The following is a 26155-nucleotide window of genomic DNA, read 5'->3' as shown; positions in this document are numbered from 1 at the left end:
AGCTTCGCTGTCAGGGAAGTCTGCCAGAGGAAACGACCAGAGCTGTGAGTGAAGGCAGATAGGCATCTTAGCCAGATGAAGGAGCGGGGTCCTAAGGGAACAGAACTGAAAGAGCTAAGGCTCCTGAAGATAGTGGGAAATTTGAGGAACTGCAAATAGTTTGGTGTGGCAGAAATGAAGGAACGAAGTTGGAGAGGAAGGCAGCGCCAAGGTAGGGAAGCCATGATGAGTCGCTAAAGGATTTTAAACTGGCAAATGACATGATCTGATTTTGAAAGATCGTTCTCTGTGGTGTGGCTAATGAACTGGAAAGAAGCAGAATCAGAGGCAGGAAGACCAGAGAGGCAGATGGTACCATGATCTAGGCAAGAAATGATGAAAGCAATGGGACTGGGGATGAATAAGAAGGGAAAGATTTAAAGACATTTCTAAGGCAGAGTAAATGGAACTCGATAACAGAATGGACTGGATTAGAAGAGTAGAAGGGAGGAGTCCAGAGAGACTCCCAGGTTCCTGGTTTGAAGTGTTTATTGGAGGGTGGGGGGTGCTATTCAGGGAAATAAGAAAAATAGGCAGAGAAGCAGATTTTGATTCTTTCATTTCATTTGTACATTCAACAGATATTTATTAAAGGCCCATTATGCACTATGAATAGACAAGTAAGTCAATGATGAAGATGCCCTGTGAAATGTGTCACTGTCAGAGGTATGCGGAGGGCAGCAACTGAACAAATATGACAGGTACATAAGTCACATTGAGGAATCAGGGGCAGCTCTTGGAGGAGACAATGCTTAATCTGAATTTTTTTAAAAATAAAATCAAGGTGAAATTCACATAACGTAAAATTAACCATTTAAAAGTATACCATTCAGTGGCATTTAATACATTCAAAGTGTTGTTCAACCACCACCTCTATCTAGTTCCAATTATCCTGAGTTTTTTGAAGGGTGACTAGGAATTTGCTAGATGAAGAAAGGGTGAGGGAAAGCATTTTGGGACATAGGAGGAGCATGTTTGATGGCATGAAGACCAGAGATAGCATGACTAGGGTGAATGTGGAAGGGGCAGTAATGAAAGACGAGGCTAGAGAGGGCCCAATAATAAAATGTCCACATTTTAACTTGATCCAGAAGACATGGGAAGCCCTTAAAGGATCCACAGCTGGGGCTTGACATGATCAAGTCTGCCTTTCAGGCAGATCACTCTGGTGATGCTTTGGAGAGGAGGCAGCCAAGAAGATAAATTGCGGGGATTTACACAGTAATCCAGAAGAGAAGTGATCAGAGTCTGAACAAGGACAAAGGTACCAATAATGGAAGGAACTGAAAACAGGACCTAGTAAAGGTGCAGAATTCATATTACTTGATGACTTATTAGACATCCAACTAGAGGGAGACCATAGGATGATTCCCATTGTTCTCCGTTGGGTGACTGGGATGATGGCAGTGGCATTCTGGGATGAAATTTTTGGGAAGAATGATAACTGCAGGTTGGTGGATTGCGAGTTTCCCAAGATTCAACTACATGAAGAGTCTCAGAGTCAATTTAAAGTGGATCTGGATTCCAGAAGAGAGATATTGGATAGAGAGAGCATTGAGGACTTTTTGTGGTAAATGAAGTCATGAGTTTGGATGAAGTCACTCAGGAAAAGTGTACAGAGAAGGATGAGCAGAGAACCTAGTCCTGATCTTTAAGAGTCAATATTTAAGGTATGCTAAGAAGACAGAGCTATACTGTTAAAAGATGTGGTCATATCGAGGTCAAGATAGAGTTTAGCAGCAGGGGCAGAGAAGTGGCATGGGTTTAAACAGGAGAGAAAAGGCAGGTGAGGGAAACACTGGTTTGATTTGAAGGGGGAGGATGGTGGGTTGTGTGGTTCCATGGTATTGCTTGGACTATGTTGTTGTCCCTGGGACCCCAGGACACCATACAAATCTCTCCACTCCAAGATAAGCAATTTATTATGCCATCAACTTCTTACAATTTCCCAAGTACATACAATTTCTCCGCAAACTAATTTTATGGAATGAAGGCAAATGTTTGCCAATTATGGCTATGTCCCCTCATGAAACAATTTAACCCCCTGCAGTCTCCCCCTCCAAGTTCTGAGGCCTGAAGAGGTATCAGTTTTGGGGTCAGAGGCATCAAAGAGGGGGGAGGAAAGCAAAATCGTGAGCTGCCTTTAAGGCAAGAACCACTTCCCCCTACTTTTTTTGGTACAGAAACTCTCCTTCAGCTTCTTGTGACCAATTTTTCACAGCTGTCTCCTCCTTTTGCTACCCAAGGGAAGCAAAAGACTCATTCTTAGCCCCCCCAGATAAAGTTGAGAAGAATGCCTGAATGGGACGGTTTGTGTGGGGCCCTGGCAAGGTTGATGGGTACTCTGGGCACGGAGAACAGAGCCCAGAGTAAGGCTCTTAGGTTCTATTTTCTTCTCCTCTCCACACACTGCCCCTCTTCACCCACTGCTTCCACAGCTGCTTGTCTGGGCTGAAACTCAGAAGGATGGAGAAAAGGGGGCCTGAACTTTTCTTGAAGTGCTTCACTTTTTCTTGAAATGCTGCAACTCTGACAGATATCTGGGAGCTCTTTCTTTACTTTTCCTCACCTTACGTGGGCACAGCCTTCCAGGGAAGGAAGAGGCTGAGCCTCTGGAGTGGGAGTGGGAGAGCGGGTTTGGGCCGCTTTCCCAGGGACCGCAAGCCTTCCTTACTAAGTTAGGTAAATACACAGGAGGAAGAGCAATGACTGACCCCTTTGGGGTTTCCATAAAGGCCTCTACTTTTTCAAAAGAGAACTTTTCTTGGGCCACTTGGGCTTCATAAACTTGCCAGAAGTGATGAGGGCCCCAAAGCCCTGTTTGTGGGAGAATGCGTAGGCAGAACGATGAGAGGTTGAACGTTGGTCTTCATTCAGGACTGGGAGTGGTGGTGGGTGGCTCATGAGATGAATTCCATCAAGAACCTGTAGCCAGAGCATAGGGGGCAGAGTTTTATCCACAGAGGCAAACGTGAAGAAGATCATGAATTATACATCTGGGTAGATCCCCTGTTCTACTCACCTTATTCACACTGAAGGGCCATAATAGTGGTTTGAGAAACTTGTACCCAACGGAAGGCAACATGCAGAGGACCAAGCTGAGGACAATGCTCAGCCACAGTTGTGGCGTGTTCAGAGTGTTCCCTGCCACACCTGTAATCAACGAGCCAGGAGGGGAAAGGCTACACTGAAGCCTGGAGGAAGTGGGCTGTCAGCCAGAACTTAGATACCTCTGCAGTCCAAAGAAGGAAGTACTGATTTGGAGACAGTTTAGTCTCCTGAGAAATAATATAAATGCAAAAGAATTGCATTGAGGTCCTTTGCACAGCCAAAGTCACTGTGAATTCACATGCCTTTGTCTCCCTCTAAAGGCTGGGCAAGGCAGGAGAGGTGGCGGGTAGGCTTGGAGCCTTGGCTTGGACACATCAGTGGGATAGAGGAGTTTGGAAGGGAACAATGAAAGGCTGGATGACGGGTGGGGGCCAGCTACATCTACATACCTACTCTCTCTGCATTTTGTCCTCATCAGAGTGGAGACAAGAGACAGGGAAATTAACATGGGAGGCAATAAGGCGGTATGTCACAGTGGAAAGAATATCAGACTGGGAACCGGGAGACCTAGATTTGAGTCATTTAAAATGGTGCTAATAATTCTTGCCCTGGCTACCCCAGAGGCTTCTTGTAAAGATCAAATTAGGTAAGAAATTGGAAAATATCTTAAAACTCTATAAGGTAAAATATTTCCTCTAGCTAGATTTTGAGTCCTTTTAGGGCAGAGACTACGTGTCATTCCTATTTATATCCACAGAACCTAGCACATAGTAATAGCTTCTCAGTAAGCATTTATTAAGCAAATATATTGGTTCACCCCCCCCACTCCTACTTCCCACCCCCTTGCCACACATTGGGCAGAGCCTTACCTAGGAACTGGAAGACATTGGGGAATATTAGGCACAAGCCATCACTGTACAGGAAGAATAAGATGCAAAAGTAGAAACCCAGGCTACCCCAGGTGAAGAGGTGGTTTACCATTGTCCAGTAGGTTGTCTCCAGGGCAATCTGAAAAACACACTCTTTTGTACAATGTTCTATAAGCCACCTCCCTTCTCCAGTTCTGCAATGAAGGATTCTCCCTTCCCTCTTTCCCTCCTTCCTTCCCTCCCTCTCTTCCAGGCAGTCTCCCCATCCAAACTCCTTACCCTGCCTTGCCCACTGTCCGCACCTGCATTGTGGCCACCCAAAGCAAAGAGGTCTGTACTATCAGGGAGAAGGACTGGTAGTCAGAGATTTCCTTCCCGTCACTGCGTACTGAGTTAAAAATGGTCCCCATGGGAATAAAGAACAGCACGAAGGAACTGTAGATCCCGTGAACTAAACACTTCACAAATTCCTTCTTGTTGAAATAGAGGTTGTGCTGGCCTGGCTCGTACAGCTCTGGGAAGCATAGGCTCCATTTTTCATTCACGTCCTGGAAGCACCACAGGATAAGGAGGAAGGCTCAGGAAGGTGCTGTTTCCATCAGAGCAGAGGCTTCTCCCCACACTGACTCTGCTGCCAGGCTACCTAGGAACTTCCTCACAGATTACTGGAGAAGTGGAACCAGAGAACAGAGCAGTGGCCAGAGACACGTCCTGAAGTCCTACTCTCTAGGCAAGGATCTAGGTAATAGAAGAAAGCTAGGCGAAGATCAAGATTGGTGGGAAGGACCTAGAGGCAGTTAGGATTGGGGACTTTAAGAAGAGGGGCAATTAGGATTGGGGTAGCTGGAAGGGAAGACTGGTTTTTGGGGTGAGGGAGGCAGTTGGGATATCAGTCCCCAGTTTCAGTTTTCCTTTAGTTGAATATTCAAAAGCCAGTGGGAGGAGAGGGGGAAGCCAGTGAGTCCCCTGGAGGTACCCATGTTCTGTGATGCTCCTCCCATTCCCATAGCTACTGGTGAACTCAGGAAAGAGGATTTTCTATGCAGATGACATTGAATTATCCTCGTCTCCTAAACCTGAAACTCTGGATGACAAAGCTTGGGGCTTGTTTTGAGAGGTTGTGGATCCCTAAAACTAGACCACTGGAACTTGTTAGGACTGTTGAGTGACACAACTCATCCCCTTTGCTGCTCTGAGGCTGGCAGCTGCTCCACAGAGAATTTTCCTTCCTACCCTGATGGAGATCAGGAACCATGATCCCTTGATGTCCTCTTTCAGCTACTTTATTCCTCTTTGGGGACTCCTTTTCTATTCCATGTGCCCAGGACTGGAGGTTGGGGTAGAAGAGGAGGGAGAGGTAGGGCACCAGGATCCCCAAAGCCCAGGAAATTGCTGACAGGGAAAGAAGGCCCCTCTAGGCTGACTCCGTATAACTCGAAGGTATCATACCCCTACTCCTATGCTTGGCCTTCAAGGACCCTCACCTGGGTCTCCCTGCACTGGCTCATCTCCTTGTGTCTGTGTGGCCCCTCTTCTCTTGGAGCCCCTTGCTTTACCTCGTCCTGCCCCAATGACTATTTCCTTTCACTACTTTGTACACATTCAATGTACTGTACAGCACAGTTTCCACGTTTCTCTCTACAAAGATAAAATGGACGCAGGAAAACTTGGATTTCTAAGACTGATGATTATTCTGTGTGGAGGAGGATTCTTTATCCCATGGTACCTCTCCCAGTGATGAGCTCCTTTCCTTGCTCTGGAAATGATTCAATTAAACTTGACTTTGTAGAACTCATCTCTCTGTCCTTCTTACTCTTGAGAATACCCCTCGTGGGCCCAGGGGCTTCAGCCCTGACTAAGAGGCTTGCTGCTAGTCTTACCTGGTCAAATAGACTCAAGCCCAGGACAGGGAGGCAGGTGTAGACCAGGTTGTAGAAAGTGATAAACCAGGTATCATAAACTGTCTGGAAGAACACCAAGGAGATTTCTTAGATTTGGCTCTTCTACAAAGTCTCATCTCTACCTCCCAGGTCCAAGAGAGCCTTCTTTGCCCCCCACCCACCCATTGCTACACTAACTTAGTGCAGGATTTGAATTTCAGAAATCTAAGGCTGACTCCAGTCTCTGTTTGGTCCTACTCTGTTTAGAACTCTGGCTACCAGGCTGAGGCAAGGCTATATTAAGTTTATTGGTGGCCAACCTCACAAGGTTGATTTGGACCAACCCTACCATGAGCTATAGACTCCCTCCCTACACAGAAAGGACCCAGAGTGGCTGCTGGGGGATGCTAGCTATACCCCTGCATTCCCAGGCTGTAAGCCTCTGGGATTTTTCTTTATTTGCTTTATGGCATTCAATAGCTTCTATAACACTGGACACTTTCTAACATGGCAAGCAGAATAGACCTAACGTCCCTCCCCTAGCTAGATGCTCAATCCTGGGCCAAGAGAGGGCTCCTTTCCTTACTAGCCACAAGGGGTCAGCAGCAACACATACATACACACACCTGAACCTCCCACAACCAGACCTGCTTTGTTAGACACTGAGGGTATACTAGTCTACTACTGTCTGCTGACTGGTCCGTTTCTCCTGGAGCCCAAGGCAACAGAGGTAGTAGCAGGGACCTCCCAAGAGAATTTTTCCAGAGCGTTTTTCTCTTGGGAATCTTTGAATGACTCCTGAGAAACTTCTCACAGAAGGGACTTTTTGCAGAACTTGGAAATCCAAGTGTCACCTCTACCTCTACTGTGTGGGGTATTTCACATTTAAATTTGGGATTAATTCACTAGGGCAGACCTAGAGCACAAGAATAGATAAGGCTTGCTTAAAAACCTTTCACTAAAAAAGTTATAGGTCTGGGACGTGAATACCCACCATGACCTGCCCAGTTAGAAATTTATGATTTATTATAGCACTACTTTTTCTTTTTTTAAAAAATAAACATTTATTTATTTTGTGGAGAGAGGGAAAGGAGGGAGAAGGAGGAGAAAAATATTGATGTGAGAGAGAAATACTGATGGGCCACTTTCTTGTACGCTCCCCAACAGGAGACCTAACCTGCAACTCAGGCATGTGCCCCGACTGGGAATTGAGCTGGTGACCTCTCGCCCCACGGGGCAACACTCAACCAACTGAGCCACACTAGTCAGGGCTAATTCACCCCCTTTTCATCCCCAGAACTGTAGTGGTTAGGCATGAGCAGAGTAGGAATGATAGGCCAGGTGCAGAAGGTCACCCGGGTGGTAAACTTTCTCTTATAGTTAAAAAAATTTTTTCTAGGAGATGGAGAGAAACATCAATGTGTGATTGCCTTGCCCGCAACCCAGGAATGTGCCCAGACTGGGAAATGAACTGGTAACCCATTGGTTCACAGGTCGGTACTCAATCCACTGAGCCACACCAGCCAGGGCAAAAACAAATTTTCCTTAGAGCAACAATAGTGTGTTGTTTTTGTTGGGGTGGGGGGGAGTGTAAAGGTGGGGAGGGAGAAATAAAGGGAAGCTGTGTTTCCAAGTATGGCTGAGGGTGAACACCATAACCAGCCTATCTGGCAAGACCCCAGACGCCCCTTGAAGCTTAGCCTGTTCCATAAAGACTACTTTGGATGATTAAAAAAAAAGAGAAAGAAGAACTCCTAGATCAAATGCTTGGAATCTCTAGGTCTCTATGTCAGGGAAAGGGTGAAAATATCTTATGGGAGAGTCTGAAGGTAGGTAGAAGTCAAGGCCAAGTCAGAGCCAGGCCAGACACGTTAGGGTTTGGAAATCTAAGGTTAAGTGTAGGGTCAGGAGATGGGACAAGCCTAAGTGAGGAGCTTGGATGGCAGCATGTCACAGATTTGGTCTCTGCAGGACAAAAAGAGTCTGAGCTGGCTAAAGTGGGAGTGACTAGAGAAGACCTAGTTGACCAAAGTAGGAAATGCCATCTGATGTCCTACCTGTGCTGAGAACCCGTTGTAGAAGGAATACCAGAAGTGCACCAGAGTGAAGGCAAAGTTTTTGTAAAAGAAGTAGCCGAGAAACTTGCACATGCGGTTATAAGACCAGCGGCCATGGACCAAGAGCAGACGCTGCAGATAGCGGAACTGGGAGAAGGAGAAGTCGCTGTTGAGCACGGCCTGCGTTCCCTCCTGGCCGCTGATGCCGACCCCAATGTGGGCAGCTGCAAAAGAAACCCCAGAAGCTCCTCAGCCACAGATCTTGTTTGCAGGGCTCCCAGCCTGGAAAGTGTAAAAGGCAGGCTGAGATCAAGGTGCACAAATCCCTTATTTTACATTTGGAAAACACCTTTACACCCAGCCTTGGAATGGCACTTCCTAGGAAAAAAAGGAAAAAATGGCACTTGCTTAGTGGAGCCTTTTCTCCTTAGTGGATTGCCCCTCCCCCACACACCAGAAAACAGCTCCTTCATCTGCACTTTGTTTTGGGCATTGCCACTCAAGAATACCTGGCATGTCCACTTCTGGAAAGTTGTCGAGGATGTTTTTTGCACCTACTCTAGCCATCTGGGCTCTGTCCTACAGTCCAGAAGCTGAGGTAAAAATTTCTTGATAATTCTTGAAGCCACTTAAATCAATTAAAAATGTAGGATGAATGAATGCCAATCTAACACGATATTTAATTACCTAAGTTTATCTAAGGAGCTAAAATCCAACTGTTGGGAGGAGTAAGTGATGTGCATACTTTGTCAGTGTTCCCTGGGAGGCCTACCACGACCTTTTCCTGGATAAAGCAAGGATTATACTTGATGGAAGATAGGATCGAAGTTCCTAAAACTTTTAATTAGTCTGTTATAGTATAAGCCAAATTCACAGATTTTCTGGCACATACCTACTGCATTGCTTAAGAGAATGATTGAAATTTTTAAGGTCCTAACAACCAGAATTGCTCTAGAAACTGGGAAAGAGAAAGAACACATCTTAGTGTTGAAGTGGAGTATCTGCTAGTGTTCCCTGTAGGGAGAGGCTGGACTGGAGGACCTCTAAGATGTCATACCAGTTGCTGGAGGCTGAAAACATTCAGCTGAAATTAAAACCAGCTTCTGCCATTTGCTTCTGTTGGTCTAGAGCATCAGTCAGTCTGCCACTGTCCTCCAGCCAGGGGAGTCAGGGCAAGCTCTCCGGAACAGTGCCTCAGGAGGCAAAGATCTCTGCATTGGGCCTCAGAGCTAATTCCCTGGTTGGGCGGCCCTGTCTTCAGCCTAACTTTGCTCAGGCCTACAGGCTTCAAAAAAGAAAACAGATTATGACTCCTGCCCAGGGGTCCTTTCTGTGGGCTTTGATGCCATCTCAAAAAGATGTTAACGGGTTCTTGTGAGAGCTGTGTGTCTCTATATGCATACGAGTGTTAAATGAATGCATCTAAATGTGTGTTCATAACCGTGGATATGGGTTGATGTATGCATGTGTAAAGAGTGGAAATGCAGGCACAGAGGAGCATGAATGAAGATGCAGGAGTATAAGCCAGCAACACAGTGTCACCCAGATCAGTTCTGTCCACAGAGGAAGGAAAGGGCAAGCCCATGCCTAGGGGCTATAGCTCCACACCCCTCACTTGCCTTTGATCATGCTGACATCATTGGCCCCATCCCCGATGGCCAGTGTCACCCACTTCGTGTGCCTCTTCACCAGCTCTACCACCTGAGCCTTCTGAAGGGGTGTCATCCGGCAGCAGATCACCCCCTGGCACATGCAAGCTGTTCGCAGCAGTTCCAACTCCAGGTTCCTTTCTAGAGCATGGGCCTGTAGCATCAGGACACACCCACATTTCAGGTCCACCTTCCTAGGCCGCTCCCCTCCCCTCCATACTCTCCTGTACTACAGAGGTCAGGCATAGCCGTTCCCAAGGGGCTCCACCCCCAAGAGAGGCCAAGCTCCCACGTCATTTCTAAGCATCCTCACATCTGATCCAGCCTCCAGCAGGAAACTGATCAGGGTCACTCACTGGGTCTAGTCAGTTGACTGGGCTATAAGGCCAAGTTTCTTTCTGGAAGACCTGCTTCTGCTCACTTTCCCCCTTCCCCTAAGGGACAGGCCACATCAGTAGTGAAAAATTTAAACAAGGAAGGAATATGCCCTTGGCTTCTCTTTGCTCATCATTCCTGCCTAGAGAAGGCTCGGGAAAGGTGTCTGTCAGGCAAGGGCACCAGAAAGAAGGGGGAATAGGGTGACTCATGGGTCTTGAAATTTCCCTGAAGTGGGCTGGACCTAGGAAAAAAGTTCCTTGGAAGAAGAGAACAGGGTTGTAGCTCTGTGTTGCCCACCAGACTGTAGCCATTGATGATCAAGCCATAGTTGCCATTGGGCACCTCCTCGGGTATCCTGGTGGGCATTTTGGGCTTCGTGAAGAGGTAATTGTTTATTGGGTCTGATTCCAGTAGAGGCTTGGCTTTCATCTTATTAAGTGCTGACCTGAAAGCCAAGAGTTGTGGTCAGTGTCTGACCTGAAGCCCCAGAACTTAGAAGGCAAATGTGCTGCCGAGTGGAAACGGGCAAGGCAGATACAGAGCCTCTGGCAAAGCACCTGCCAGGACCTCAAACTTGTCTGCCTCTTGAGACCTGCCACAGCCTTAGGTCCCTGACCATCCACACACCACACTGCTCCATCTCGCCACCCCCACTCCAACCTCTGGAGCCCTAATGCTTCTTCACAAAATTCTCTCAACTACTTTAGGTTTTTGGTTTCCCCCTCCTCCTTTTCTTCTCTATTCCTTCTGGCAGTGTGGGGCCATGATGGGTGAAGAGATGGGTGAGAAATCTCGTGTCCAGGGACAGGCTGTGGCAGCTCTCTCATCTGTACCTGAGTTCTTGCTGAATGGTTGCATCATCCTTGCCTACCACGGTAAACAGCCCATCTGTTTCATCCCCAAATATGTTACAGGCATAGGCGATGTTCACGGCAGTTTCTGCAGGGAGGGGGGAACACAGGTTGCATGTTGGCCAGAACAAGGAGTTTGCTCAGTGTACAACTACACAGACTCTAACGGGGGGGCTGCAGAGCCCATTGGTCCACACTTGCCCTGGATGCAGGCAGAGTGTATTTTCCATGAGTCAGTGGAGACTACATTGAAACATCCACAGGAGACTGACTACTTGGCACAGACTTGCAAGTTATTGATCAATAATTCAGATCATTCTGGCTTAGCCTTCTCTACAAAGCCTTCTGTTTCTTAAAGCAATTCTAGTTTGTGTCCATTTCTCCAGGCAATCGGATATATTTCCTTGAACAGGATCATACACATTTCTATGCTAAATTTTATGGGAGATTGAGGTATGTTTAGGTTGTAGTCTTTCCTTTACATCAAAAACCTGAAATTCGGAATAAATTCATACTAAAGGAAAAAAGTAAAAAAAAAAAAAAAAAAAAAAGTAAGTCCTGAACCTTGGCTGCAAGTGGTATTAATATTCAGAGGAGAGTTGCAATTGTCATAAAGCTTTCTTAGAGAAAGGCCTTGAGGACGAGTAAGACTTGTCTAGAGGAAGAAAAACATTTCAAATGGGGAAACAACCCAGGGGCTCCGAGTAGGAATTGGTCTGTTTTGGGACATACTCAAGGTAATAGTCTCATTAGGACGGAGATAAGGGTGTGGAGGCAGCAACAGATTATCAAGGTCTTGAAGGCCGGACAGTGGAGTCCAGTGACCTACAGGTAGAGCTGCTGTAGGTGCCTGAGCAGAGGAGTAACATCATAAAAGTAGAAAGTTTTAGAAAGAGTAGACTGATGGTTGTTGGTAGCCTATACTAAAGTTAATAAGGGCGAGAGACAGAGCTCAGTGCAGAAGTTTTTGTGAAAGTTCAGCCAACAGGGGACAAAAGCTGAACTAGGGTGGTAACATAGCCAGGAGGATCTTTCAGAGGAACTGGTGGGACACGGTGAGAGAATGAACCTTTGGGACAGCAGAGCGGGTATAGTTAAGGACAACTCTAAAATTTTTTGCTTGTAAGCTCCTGGATGACAAATGTCTGTGTTCTCAATGCCTAATACAGCATCTGGCATAAAGTACATAGATAGTTAGAAAGCTGTATATAAGTCTGGGAATGGAGTTGTCCTGTAAGGACTTGACCTGGATTATAAGACATTTTTCAAATACATGAATAAGGAAAAAAAAAAAGAAAAGAAAAAGAAGAAATGGCCAAGGCGGATAGGGAAGAGGATGGTTCAGGTGAGGTGCTCCCCTTTACCTTGCTTATCTCCAGTCAAAACCCATATTTTAATTTTGGCTTTGTTCAGCACTTTGATTGTCTGAGGTACTCCGTTCTGCAGCTTATCTTCTATGGCTGTGGCCCCTAACAGCTTCGGACAGAGACATCAGTGAGTGAGGAAAAAGGAGAGTCACAGCCTTTAGTGCAACCCAACAATTCAGCGGGCACCTCAGCACCCTCCTTAGTAAGCAGGCCCTGTCCTGGCACGAGGACCCCAATGGTGTAAAACTCAGCACACTCTACTTGTCCACAGATGCAGCCTTCAACCACACCCTGAAACCAAATTCGGAAACACAGACTCTGCGGGACCCAACAGGGAAGGGACTTGCCTGAGTCACACATGACACTGTGTCCTGCTTCTAAACCATCTGTTTCTCTCAACACACCTTCACTTCTGCCTTGCTTCACAGCATGCTTCCTGGCTTTGGTCTCCAAAAGTGTGGGTTCCAGACAAGGGATCCCCTACATACCATTCTAGTTTTTCTTTCAACCCCACAAGAGCTTGGGTGAACTTCTTTTGTTTGTACCTACTATGGCCCCCTAAGGTTTTCAAGGCCTTTTCCCATGAAAAGGGAAACAACTAGATTAAAAGCATCTCGGCCCAACACCATGCCTTCTCCCTAGGATACTCCAACAGTGCCGACCACAGCGATGGGCACCGGACTGAGTCTGAGGAACTGACGGACAGACTAATTTCTGCTAGGCCTCTAGAAGGACAGTCTAGAAACACTAACCACAGAACTGACTATGGAAGGAGATTTGTGACCTTTGGGATCTCTAAATTTTCCCATTTGGCATCGGTAATTTCTTCTTTATAGCACAGCCAGCCTGTATTAGTCTGGTCAAAAACTCTAGAGTCACCCTTAACTTCTGCTTTTCTTATATCTATAATCTAATCCACCAGCAAATTCTGTTGGCTCTCCTTTAAAAAATGTACAGAATTTGAGTAGTGGGCACACAATGCAATATGCAGATGATGTATCATAGAATTGGATACTTGAAACCTATATTATCTTATTAACTAGTGTCAGCCCAATAAATTTAATTAAAAGGAAAAAAAAAGAATCTGATCACTTGTCACAACTTCCACTACTTTTAGCTGGTTCAAGCCATTATCATCTCACCGCTGTATTACTGCAGCTGCCTTCTGATTGGTCTCCCTGGGTCTGTGCTTGTGCCCCTTCAGTATAATCTCAACACGGCAGCCAGAGACCCTTTTAAAAGCTATCACGTCACTTCTCTGGTTGAATTCTTCAATAGTTTTCCATATCTCACTATAAATTCTTATGTTGGCTTATCAGGACCCTCTACTACTTCTCTGTCTCAAGTCCTTTTACTCACTCGTCCTTACTTTCACTGTACCACCCACCCTGGCTGCCTCACCGTTCACTTCACAAGTTAGGCCTGCTCCTGTTTCAGGGCCTCCGTTCTTGCCATTCCTTCTGTCAAGCTAATCCCCCAGAGATCTGCTTGGCTTGCCACCTTCTTGAGGTCTCTGCTCAGATGTCTCCGTCACAGTAAAGACTACGCAGCTATGCTTTGCCCTCTTCAACACACACACACACACACACACACACACACACACACACACACGCTGATACTCCCTAGGTTTCTTCCTGGTTTTACTTTCTCCCACAGCATTTTCACCATCTAACATACTATATATGTTCCTTTTTGGCCTGTTTGGTCTACTGCTATGTGCTCAGGACTTAAAATAGTGCCTGGCATGTGGGAGAAGGCCCTTAATAAATATGTCAAATGAATGAGTAAGCATTTTTGTCCTGAGTATTCCCAATTAATTCTGGATTATCTAATCTGTACATTATTCAGATCATGATTTCTCCCAGATTTCTTAGTTTCTGTGAGCAGCTTTGGGATAAGAAACACTGCCAGAGAGATGAAATTTAAACCGGTGCATTTTTTGTTACTTATGGAGCTCAAAGATCCAGGATATCCTGTTTTAGCTTAGATTCCAGTATCCAGAGTGCAGAGAGAGTCTGAACTGACTGATTTGCTGGAAGCCCCTCTCAGAGCCCTTGCTCAGTCTGCTGACTGCCATGCCCATGGAGCCCCCAGTCTGTCCCTGGCTTCCTCACACTAACCATCAAGTCTTTTTCGATCTCTTCATAGATAGTTGATATTTTATCTTCCCGATTCTCCAAAGATAAGCAGGCTTCACTGTGTTTCTTGTTCCAGTCATGGAAGAATGAATTGTCCAATTCTCGGTAGGCCACAAGGAGGGTGCGAAGGCCTTCCCTGGCAAATTCCTGAAAGACACGTGTGCACTGAGTGGGCCTGGGCTGAGTTTGGGCTGAGTTAAGAGAACAGCAGACTGACCCCACAGGTCCTGTCTGCCAGCGAAATAGGGTTTAATGGTCAGCCTCATCAGAAAATAGCTGTTGAACTCTCTCAGCAAATTGTCCTATGGATTGGGCCAGCACAGCTGGAGGTAAAGTCTGAGAATACTTCTGACAGATGAAAGGTTTTAAAAGGTTTTAGCTTCTACCTGTAGTTAGGTAATTTGCCGTGTGACCTTGGGAAAAACCAAGCCTTCTAGATTTCTTTCTTGTAAAATTGGGGTAATAATTCATCTCCTACAGAGAGAATAATGATGTCTATAATATGAGAATGAAGGAAGTAAAAAAGAAAAAAGAAATTGTTATAAAAAATAATCAATGGTATTATTATTCTTTACAAGCATACATTCATTTTATTTTCCTCTGTCTCTACTTTTCTTCATTAGGTATTCAACAGGCATTTCAAACAGCACACGCATCGTGTATTTGTCTATAGCTGGTCGGACTCAGCGGTGTTAGTGAGACTGTTGCTGAAATGCTCTCTGGGTGAGCTAGCATCTTTTTGGTCCTTGGCCACCAAGATATAGTCTAATCATAGCTAGCTATCTTGCAGAAGTATACTCCTGGTCACAGGAGGACGGGGTGAGAATGTGAATGGTTTAGGGTAGAACTCACATCCAGCTGAGGGTGCACTAGAAGCAGATTTTGGTATTGGGAATTGCTCATGAATAACAGTTCTACAGGATCGTTGTTATAGTGAGCTTCAAAATAATTCAAATTGGTGTTATAAGAACAAAGAGAAAGAGAATTTATCATCTTAATATTTTGATCTTAGTTCCCTGTGTAACTCCTGAGTGTCTGATGTTAGCTGTCAGGTGAAATTAACATAAGGAAGTATACATAGAGAATGCCATAGAGCTAACGTCAAACACTCAGGAGTTACACAGGGAAACCTTTGTACTGTTGGCAGGCGAAGCTATGAAACAGAAGCCTGAGAGATGTCAGAGACTTCTTAGGAAGGAAAAGATACGGCAGAAACTAATTTTGCATAGGATACTGACAACAGGAGTTGGCAAGCTTAACAATACATGGACAAATTCTCAGTCTTTCAATGAATAATTTAGTGGCCTGTGTTAACAGTATTTCTTACTTGTCCCTTCTCTTTTTCTTTTCTGGTTGTTGAACTAGGACCCTGGGGCCAAATCCTGACTGCCACTTGTTTTTGTAAGGCCCATTGGCTGCTCCTCGTTCTAGAAGAACTGGAGCTGTGCTTCTGTATCAGTGGGGTTTTGGAGCTTGACTCCTAGGTTTACCATCAGTGGTTAATCGTAGTATAGTTAGGCTCCACTGCGGGTTTCTGTTAGGGCTGGTAGTAGGGAGCAGGCTGAAAGATCTGAAACAGTTTTATGACCCCCTTTGCAGCCAGTCTGTGGAAATGCTCTCTGAGAAGAGAACCTAATTCATGTGTTCTGCAAAATTAAAAGATAAGAGTTTTCAGACTAGCCCATAAGAAATGCTATGGCCTCTGGGAAGACTTAAGAGCCATCCTGTGTGGGACACGACCAACTTTTAAAAACACTTGATATATAATGTAGATACTATAAAATTCAGCCTTTTAAAGTATACAATTCAGTGTTGTTGTTTTTTTTTATTGTTGTTCAAGTTGTCTCCATTTTCACCCCTCCTCGGCCCCCATCCCACCCATCCCTGCCTCCCACCCTCAAACCTACCCTCTTTGGCTTTGTCCATGTGTCCTTTATACATGTTCCTTGATGGCCCTTCCCCTATTTTCCCCCATTATCCCTCTCCACCCCCTACCCTCTGGTTATTGTCAATTTGTTCTTTAATTCAATGTTTCTGGTTAAATGCCCACCAGTACATGAGTGGATAAAAAAAACTATGGTACATTTACACAATGAAATACTGCAGAGCAGAAAGAAAGAAGGAGCTCCTACCCTTCATGACAGCATGGGTGGAACTGGAGATTGTTATGCTAAGTGAAATAAGCTAGGTGGTGAAAGACAGCTAACATGATCTCACTTATAAGTGGAACCAATTTAGTGGGTTTTTTTTAAATTTATCCATAAAGTTGTATAACCATCATTACTATCTAATTCCAGGACATTTTCATCATCCCCTAAAAGAAACCCCACACCTGTTAGCAGTCATTCCCATTCCCTTTTCTTCAGCCCCTGGCAACCAGTGACCTACCTTCTGTTTCTACAGACTTGCCTATTGTGGACATTTCATATAAATGAAATCATACAATATGTGGCCTTTTGTGATTGGCTTCTTTCACTTAGCACAATGTTTTCAAGGTTCATCCACATTGTAGCACGTAGTACATTAGCCCTTTTTGTGACTGAATAATTCATTGTACGGATATACCACCTTTTATTTATCCATTCATCCACTGATGGGCATTTGGGTTCTTTCTACTTTTTTGCTACTATAAATAGTGCTGCTGTGAACATTCATGTACAAGTTTCTGTGTGGATGTACATTTTCATTTCTTTTGGGAATATGCGTAGGAGTGGAACTGCTAGGTCATATGATAACTGTGTGTCTACATTTTTCAGGAACTGCCAGACTGTTTTCCGAAATGGCTGCCTCATTCTACAGTCCCGTCAACAATGTAAGAAGGTTAAGATTGCTCCATTTCCTTACCAATACTTATTACTGCCCGGTCACCTTTGTTATTTAAGGTATTCTAGTGGTTTGAAGTCGTATCTATGGTTTTCATTTGCATTTCTCTGATGGCTAATGACACTAAAAGTCACTCGTGTGCTTATCAGCCATTTGTTCTTTGATTTCTGACTATGTGTTAATAAAGAGTCAAGCTAAAATGGCCTCATAGCATTTTCCCTAATCTATTTTCTCTTTAAAATATTTTCCTGATTGGCCCTTTCCTCATCGCATTCCCTGTCCTATTCCCCCAACCCTCTATATATCCAAATAAAACGGTAGAAACCCCAGAGAATATGGATGTGGTTTTCCTCCCTACTGCCAGCAGACTGAAGCCACTCTCTCCTTCTCATATATCTCAAATCCTAGAGGGTGGGAGTGGAGTGGGTAGGTAGTGGGGAGGCACCCTTGGGGATTCTAATGCTGTAGATAATAGATAACAGTCCCCTAAACAGCTCAGGCCCAGTGCTTTCTGCTCCATACCCTAAGAACAAGTTGTTCTCATCACGGCTGGTGGGGTGGGGGCCTCCCACACCAGCAGGTCCTATTCTGAAGCAAATTCTAGACTTGACCACAGGACCTCTAGAGCAAGGAACTGAAGGGAGAACTATTCTGACTGTGCTGAGTGCTACCACGGACAAAATCCTTGTCATGCCTCGGGGATCCTGTGCCATCCAACTCCTTGACAATGTGGTAAATGAGAATACCACACAATGAAGTAGTTTTTCTTCTTCTGTTAATTAAAGAGACAGGGATACCAAATCCCATATAGAAACACACTGAAAAAAGGGCACATGTGGACACATATCCAGATACACGGAAACACCCACAGCTTCCCTCCCCCACAACCTATAAACACTTACATCTAAGTGTTTCATGGTCACATCTCTGAGGGATGTACAGGATGGATGAAGCAGCTGACAAAGGATGGTGTCGGCTCCCTTGCAGAACAACATTACCCGACCTTCAGGTGTCCTCACTAAGGATAAGCAAATCAAGCAAATTAACCATATAGGTCCATTGTTACAAGAACTTGTCTGGGCCACTGAGAGATGGCGGGAGGCTGTTCCCATGACATTTGTTTCTGATATATTTGGGGAATAAACACTCAGTGAGTGGCCATACAGGATAACGGATATGGTAAAGGCCAGTACGAGTGAGAGAGGACCTTATGAACCAGCTCTTCCATGGGTTCAATATCACCTGTGGAAGACTCTGATGCAGAATCACTTTTAGCTTCTCAAGTTCAAGTTGCATAAAAAGACTCTCACCTAGTAAGGACCAAGGATGAAGAAGGACTCAAACTAATTGAGAAAAAGATAGTATAAATTTCCCCTATATTTCTGCCCCCATCTCTTACTTTAAGTTCAGGCTTTGTGCATTTATTCTCTGTTCTTAGCTTTAAGTGTTCTTACAAGCCACTACTCGGGAACACTAAAGAAGGGTCCTGGCATAGAGTAGCAAGCCCCCACTGGTGTATACAGGATAATATGAAGACATGTGACAGAGAAAGTGGGAATGGCTCTGTGTTTGTATTTGAGACGTAGTACCTGTAAGAAGGCATGTGGATGGCAGAAAACATTTGTATGTAGATTGAAGAGAAAGCCAATATGTAAAAGTATATAAAAGACAAAAAGGGGGGAGGATCCACTAGGAGGGCACCCACCAATCACAGACATCCTCTTGCGCACATTGCTGAAGTCCAAAATAGCCAGCAGTTGGTAGACTTTGGTTTTCCCCATTTCAACTACTGTGATGGTCTCAGGTGTACGGGAACGCAACACAAAGCCGAAGTTCCTGGCAGCAGTGACCAGGGCACCTTCATCTGGGGACTGAGCCTGGTACACCAGCTCACCTGGTGGGAGAGAACTGGGCAGTCAGAGCCCACAGACATGTGCGGCTGAAGTCCACCCAGAAGTGACACTGCCCACCAAATGGCTTAAATAAAAATGGAGCCCAAGAAGGGACATTTTTCTTAAAAAATCCCTCATGGTTTGGCCCTAAAAGGCCAAGTTGTATAGAACAAGTCAGTTCTTTTCTTCCCAATATTTTCAACTCATCTCACTGACCTGAGTTAGTATTACAGAGGAACACGGTAAATGCAATACATACAGATGAACAAAACATAGGCAGTTACTCTCCAACTTTACTGGGTAAAGATGGCCCAGAGGTGGGGGTTGTTAACATGCAGATTCCTTGGCCCTACCCAAGCTTACTGAATCCAGAATCACAAAATCTGGGAGGAGGGCCCAAGGAACAGAATTTTTAACAAATCTCCTGGGTAAGTCTCATGCAGATGGTCCTGCATAAAGTGCTCTTGTACAAGACTGGACAAATTTAAAATAAATACCACTAAAAGATAACAATATTGATGGCTTAATAAACAATTTAAAATCTGTATGAATGAGTGTTGTCAACTTTGAAACCCTCACTTTGGGCAGCTAAGTGACTGGTTTGGTCGAACCATGCTTTTGCTCTGATATTACTCAAGACATTTCTTGAGCTCCCCTTTTAGAATACTGCCACAACTTGAGTGGATTATTTTGGATTATTTCTCTTCTGAAGGACAATTTAATTTTTAAAAAGTTGTTCATAAGATACATCTATGGGACAATAAGACTATTTTCTAGAGTGTTTCCTGCCTTGTCATTCAAGGTAGTAAACAGACACGTCCAAATATGCTCCAAGGAACAGCAACTTGTAGGAATATTGGGCCTGGAAGGGCCTGTAGTGGGACAGGTGCTCAGGGGTCAGAAGACATGAAATTTGGGTTCTTATCTCATCTCTGCCATTCTTAGCTATAGAATTTTAGGCAAGTCATTTCATCTCTTTTAGCTTCAGTTTCCTTCAAACCTGGGATCATTTTTCTTGTTCTGCTTACTTCGGAGGGCTGCTGTGAGCATTGTGGGAGATGATAGGAATGAAAGCGATTTACAAAACTACGGTAGTACACAGACATAAGGTGTTAATAGCTGTTTTATATGACGAGTCCATTAACTTTAAATGATGTGATTTATTTGGCTGCTTAAATTATTGTTTGTTAGGAAAAAAAGTCTTCTTCATTTATGATCAGTCATTTCTCATTGTTTCTAAATAAGGTTTGGATAAATTTATGGATGATATAGTTATACAGGTGAGGCAACAGTAGGTTTAGAGTTGTGTGTATGGAAAATAATATAACAATTAATAATTAATACAAGAATAAAGTCTGTGTTTCAGGTCCTCACAACTGTAAGCCTACTGCTGCCCTGCCTGTATTTGGTTATTAAAGAAACCAAATGGATATGTGGGGGTACCTTCCTGTGAAGTTACAGACAGACAACCCTACTCATCCTTTAGGAGTCCTGTCAGAGACTGTGGGGCTGATCTTGGGAATAATTCAGATGGACTCTATGACAGAACATCACAGGGTCTCAAGATCACAAGCTCCCTAGATAGCACAAAGTTTGACCCCTATCCACTGACTAAATCTTTTTAAGACCAAGAGGCTGCTTTCTACTTGAATATCTCCACCAACTAGGAGCTCATTACTTAATGACTATCCATTCTATTGCTGGGGAGCACTTCCTGTTAGAAGGTTCTTTCATGGTTTAAGTCATTACAGATGATATCAAACCACCCCCACCTCCAACCAGCCTAGACTCTAAGATATATTCTCTGTCCATGAGGCCTCAGTTTCTCCTCACCTTTCACTTTCTCCTCTGACATCACAGTGTGACACAACGAGAGTGAGAGGAAAAACAAGTGCACCCAGTGATCTCCCTTTTTCACTGCTTCCACCAAAGTCTTGTCATAAAATGAAAACTTAGGATCAGCCAGTTCGTTGTAGGAGAAGCTGACCTGTTCTGTTTCCTGGAACACATAAGCCAGAACAAACTTCTCAGCAGCACCTTGACACTTCGTAGTAAAAGGTCAATTTAGGAGTAATTTCTGTAATGTAGTAAGAACTCTTAGGAGAATGGGAAGGGAAATGCATGATAAATGGAGGAGACCCTATGCTGCTTTTGAAGGCTTTTTAAGCTCTGATCTGGACCATCCATTCATTTGGCCACAAAAGATCCATCCCATAGGAGACAAGCTGAGCACTGCTTGGCGGGGCCTGCTTACTCCCCCCGCTCCCCCCACTATCCTGAATGACCAATGGCTAGCTTTGGTTTCTACTTTTTCAAGTCCCAAATCCATATAATCAGACACGAGGATATAAGGGGTGACTGCTTCCTATCAGTAAATGGTATCTGGAAAAGTCTTGTCTCTAGTGATCCTCTGCCTGATTTGGGGAGCTGGGAAATCAAACTGAGTCCTGATATCACTATGACATCAAGTCAGTGATATCACTGTGTTACACTATTCCTATTTCAACCCATGTCGGGAGCCAACCAACAGCTGACCCTTGACACAGTCAGGTTGGGTGAGATGCATCTGCACAGCAGAGGCGACTGTGGCCGGATCTCCTGTCTATCTTCCTGCATGCCTGTCCCTGCTAGCAATAGGTGGTGGGATTTTTGGATACCTGTGTGTTATAACAAAAAATCTGCACGATGCCTCTGATTCTGTGTGAAATGACTTGCTGACTACAGAATAGAGATCCCTAGCAACCCTAATGTTGCCTGCTTCCCCCACCTGAGAAGTTAAGGACAAAATTAAACTATGGGCAGACCAACTTCCAGAACGCTGAAGGATACTGTTGCTAGGAACATTGCTTAAGGAATCACCACTCAAAAGCTTAAGATTTATTAGAGCCACTACCCCTCCCATACCCTGGACAGGAGTGTATAGAAGCAAGGAGTTCTAGTTGAGAATAATAATCCCAATACATGGAAATGAACACAAAACATGGCCCCCCCAAAAGATGTATAATCAAAAAACCTAGGCAAAAAACCAGTTACCTAACCGAGGCAAATATAACCTCAATGGATAATAGTTGATTTCTATATATCTATAAATCACCCCTTGCACCCTTTTAATTTAGACCAATTCCTAGAATTTTAATAGATACCTAGTTACTAATTGGCACCTGAAAGTTTGTGCCCATATGGCTTCGTTGGCTATCTGATTAATGACCCTCTTGGTCAAAATAACCTTTGTTTAATATGGTTGATCTGTGGGACCTCCTTGTACTTTTCGGTTATTTCTTTGTTTAACATGACTGATCTATAAAACCTTCTGTGTTTTTAGAAATTATTTCTGTGGTAACCATTTCTGTTTTAATAATCACACTATGCATTGAATGTTGTATAACCTCCCCTATAAAAATAAAGATTGATTTTTCTCAGTGAGTCAGTTGGGCCCCAAAAGCCTGGCTGTCCTCCGGCACCCTACCGGGTGTCTCACTTCAGTCACTTTGCCTTAGCTGTGCATCCTTCAGGGACCCTGAGACCCCGCCAAGGCTGGACCCTGGCAAACCCACAAGGGGGCTAGCGAGGAACACTGCAAGACACGACCAAGGCTGCACTGTGAGGCATCTTCAGTATATAACACTTGGTCCAGATTTCATTTTGAACCATTTTACCTGACCTGGCAGCATACCTGACTCCTTCCTGCCTCTAACCTTGCATGGTCCTTGACTTTCCCTCAATCTTTGGACCTAATATTTACTACCATTTTCCTGGCTATGACATAGATGTGACTCTCATTCTCCATTTCAGCTAGGCTACTGGAAGCCACCCTGGACAAACATTTTTTTTTTTGGTTTAATTTGGCCCTGAGGCTCTCTTATCACCACCCTGGAGTGTGGTATTAACAGATTTCCCCAGCCCATACCGGACCTCCCAAAGATACTCCTCTAGTCCTTTGTAGTTGTGGTACTTCTTGGGCTGGCCCTCAATACGTCAAATACAGACACCACTGTCCTGCTGGTTTTATGTTGGGGTTAGGGAAGTTTGTACTGAGCTATATGGGCTCTTTTCTATATCCCATCTAGAAGGAGTTTTGTCACAGTTCTTTTGTCATCCTTTGTGAGGAAGTATGGTCAGGTCCAGAGCCATGCCCTAGACCTGGGCAACTGCAGAGTTATGAACTCTGAGAAGTTTGTGGGTTCAGTAGTTTAAGATAAATTGTTACATTGCACCCCCTGAGGCTTTTCTATAATTGGGCTCTTGTACTGGCACAGGCATGTTCTTTAAAACTGGAAGGTGGTCAGTGATGAGCGACAAATTAAGAGGCAGGCATGAAGCTGACCCTGCACTAGCATCTTATCTGCAATAGGGAGTCACAGCAATTTTCCACTGAAAGTGACAGAATGAGATTTGTACCAGAGAAAGTCCTCTGGTGGCAGCATGGAGAATATGTTGGAACTAGCAAGATGAGAAGCAGAGAGACCAGTTAGGAGGCCATTCAGTAATCCACAAAATAAATGATAAAGTAGTGACAACATATATCAAATTAAGGGGATAGTTTGAAAATACAGGAAGCTAGAATTGATATAATGTGGCTATAAGGAGTGAAAGAGGGGAAAAATTAAGAATTATATTTCCTAATTGGGCCCCTTTAGCCTTTGCCATGGATGGGGAGGGAGCTATCAAGGGTACTTGGATATATGGATCTGGAGGTCCTCAGTCAGTCGGTAGTAGGTAAAGCCATGCAAATGCATGGGATTATCCAGGGAGATATACAGATAGAGAAGAGGTAAAATAATAGAGCCCTAGGGAACAGTAGCACCTATGGCCAAGGAAATGAGTAAAAGTGATGAGAGAGAGAGAGAGAGAGAGAGAGAGAGAGAGAGAGAGAGAGATGAGAGAGAAAAAAAATTGATTGATTGCCTTCCATGTGCTCCCTGACAAGGGACTGAACCCACAACCCAGGCATGTGTCCTGGCCAGGAATCAAACCTGCAGTCTTTTGGTGTATGAGATGGTGCTACAACCAACTAAGCCACCTGGCCAGGGAGATAGTTTATTTTTTTATTGCTGAATAATATTCCATTGCATGAATGTAGTAAGCATTTATTAAAGTAAGTAAAGGGTTGAACGGAGTGGAAAGAATCATTAGGGAGTATATTTCAGATATTAATAAAGAGGGAATACAAGACTGACTGAGGTTCCATAAGAAGTAGGAAGGGATAGATTCAGAATATATTAAGAGATTAGTATTAAAAGAAAAAGTGATACTTCTTTTTGGGACTGAAGAAAAGGAGGTAAAGGTAGGTTCTGATGTATGTATAGAAAAAGATGTTTAGCTGACAGTTTAGATTTTTCTCAGAAAAGTAGAAGGTGGTATCGTCTGCTGCGTATTGGGGAGAGAAGAGAGTGTGGGAGAAGGCCTGAGAGCAGCGAAATTTGGAATAGTTTAAATGGGCAATTAAGAATTAGGCTGATCACAAATGGGTGAAAATTATCCAATGGCAACTAAGCCCAGAAGAGGTGGAGTCTCTGAATTCGTAATGGCTTGTGATTGCCACAAAGTGCTTGGCACTCTATATTAGAAACAGAGAAGATGGCTTGAATAATTCAAAGTTGAGATTTGTTGGGTGATTAAAGGGGGGAAAAGAGGGCTACTAAGGTATTTAGGATGCTTATGGTTTTGAGTACAGATAAGAGCAATATAGGAAAGGAAGTCAAGTCACAAGGGATTGCCAGAGGGGAGAAAAAGGAGAGCTGAGGGTTTTAAAATCATCCTGAGAGAAGAGAGCGGGCATACCAGGAGTCAAATACCAGGAGAGCTGGAGGAATAAGGTGTGTGGTTAGAGAACATGACAAGGGAGTTTATAGTTTCAGGGTAGCACAGTTCTCAATGGTACGATGTGGAAACTGTGGATACAGACTTTTTGAGTCCAAGGAGTCAACTGAGAGACATATTCTTTCAGATATCTGAACGCAACTGTGGTGATGGATCATCCATAAAGAAGCCAATACTACCCAAGGCTACAGCAGGGATTGGATAGAGAGGGAAAATGTTTTTATAGTTTAAAATTCCTCAATGATTTTATCATAAATGGGTGCTGTATCTTATCAAGTGTTTTTTCCTCATCTAGTGATATGATCATGTAATTTTTGTCTTTCCTTTTGTTTATGTGATGTATTACATTTATTGATTTGCAAATATTGTACCATCTCTGCATCCCTGAGGTAAATCCCACTTGATCATGATCTTTGAGACAGCATGGATAGATCTGGAGAACATTGTGCTAAGTGAAATAAGCCAGGTGGTGAAAGACAAATACCATACAATCTCACTATAAGTGGAACTTAATCAACAAAACAAGCAAGCAAGCAAAACAGCACCAGAGACATTGAAATAAAGAACAAAGTGACAGTCACCAGAGGGGAGCGGGAAGAGGGATAATGGGGGAAAATAGGGGAGGGGCCACCAAGGAACATGTATAAAGGACACATGGACAAAGCCTAAGGGGGTAGGTTGGAAGGGGGGGAGGGATGGGTGGAGCAGAGGGAGCATGGAACGGGGGAAATGGAGACAACTGCACTTGAACAACAATAAAAAATATTTTTAAAAAAGGTAAAAAAAATTCCTCAATGAATGAGGCAAAGAAACCACAAGGTTTGTAGGTGTCAATGACAAGAGGAGTTAAGAGTATACTCAGAAGTCATATGTACCACAGGGAGAAAGGTTATATGAGGGAGAAGAGAGAAGTGCTTTAAAAGTAGTACAGAATAATGAAAACCTTTAGGCTTTTGATATACCCAGTATAAGAGATAGAGGGAAAGTCATGTTTCAATCAAGGCAGGGAGAAGAAAGTATTTTTTTAAAAGATTTTATTTATTTATTTTCAGAAAGAGGGAAAGGGAGGGAGGAAGAGAGGGAGAGAAACATTGGTACAAGAGATACATCGATCAGTTGCCTCTTGCACACCCCTAACTGGGGACCCGGCTCACAACCCAGACATGAGCCCTGACAGACAATTGAACCAGCAGCCCTTCAGATCACAGGCCAGTGCTCAATCCACTGAGCCACACCAGCCAGGGCAAAAGTATTTTCATGAAGAAATGAAGTTGTAGTTAAATTTGTTTACAAGAGAACAAAGATGCTCAAGAACAAAGATGCTCAGAGATGATCAAGCTG

At 44.2% G+C, this 26155-nt stretch overlaps 1 protein-coding gene across 1 annotated transcript in view; it reads right to left on the bottom strand.

Moving 5' to 3' along the window:
* Positions 1-2778: 2778 nt before the first annotated feature.
* Positions 2779-26155, bottom strand: part of LOC123819593 (phospholipid-transporting ATPase FetA-like) — a 103020-nt gene continuing 79643 nt past the window's right edge. The window contains exons 17-30 of the mRNA XM_045840001.1: positions 20828-20993; positions 18808-18996; positions 18005-18120; positions 14262-14426; positions 12139-12250; positions 10757-10862; positions 10221-10368; positions 9516-9699; positions 7897-8120; positions 5840-5923; positions 4262-4507; positions 3960-4098; positions 3062-3192; positions 2779-2964 (exon numbers count right to left, since the gene is read on the bottom strand). Of these exons, the coding sequence (XP_045695957.1) occupies positions 2779-2964; positions 3062-3192; positions 3960-4098; positions 4262-4507; positions 5840-5923; positions 7897-8120; positions 9516-9699; positions 10221-10368; positions 10757-10862; positions 12139-12250; positions 14262-14426; positions 18005-18120; positions 18808-18996; positions 20828-20993 (2196 nt within the window). The remainder of the gene's footprint in view (positions 2965-3061; positions 3193-3959; positions 4099-4261; positions 4508-5839; positions 5924-7896; positions 8121-9515; positions 9700-10220; positions 10369-10756; positions 10863-12138; positions 12251-14261; positions 14427-18004; positions 18121-18807; positions 18997-20827; positions 20994-26155) is intronic.

Source organism: Phyllostomus hastatus, unplaced genomic scaffold, assembly GCF_019186645.2.
Source record: "Phyllostomus hastatus isolate PE091 unplaced genomic scaffold, TTU_PhHast_1.1 phas_contig_34, whole genome shotgun sequence".
Classification (NCBI taxonomy): Eukaryota; Metazoa; Chordata; class Mammalia; order Chiroptera; family Phyllostomidae; genus Phyllostomus; species Phyllostomus hastatus.
Note: the sequence above shows the minus strand (reverse complement) of the source record. Positions and strands in the feature narration are given on the sequence as shown.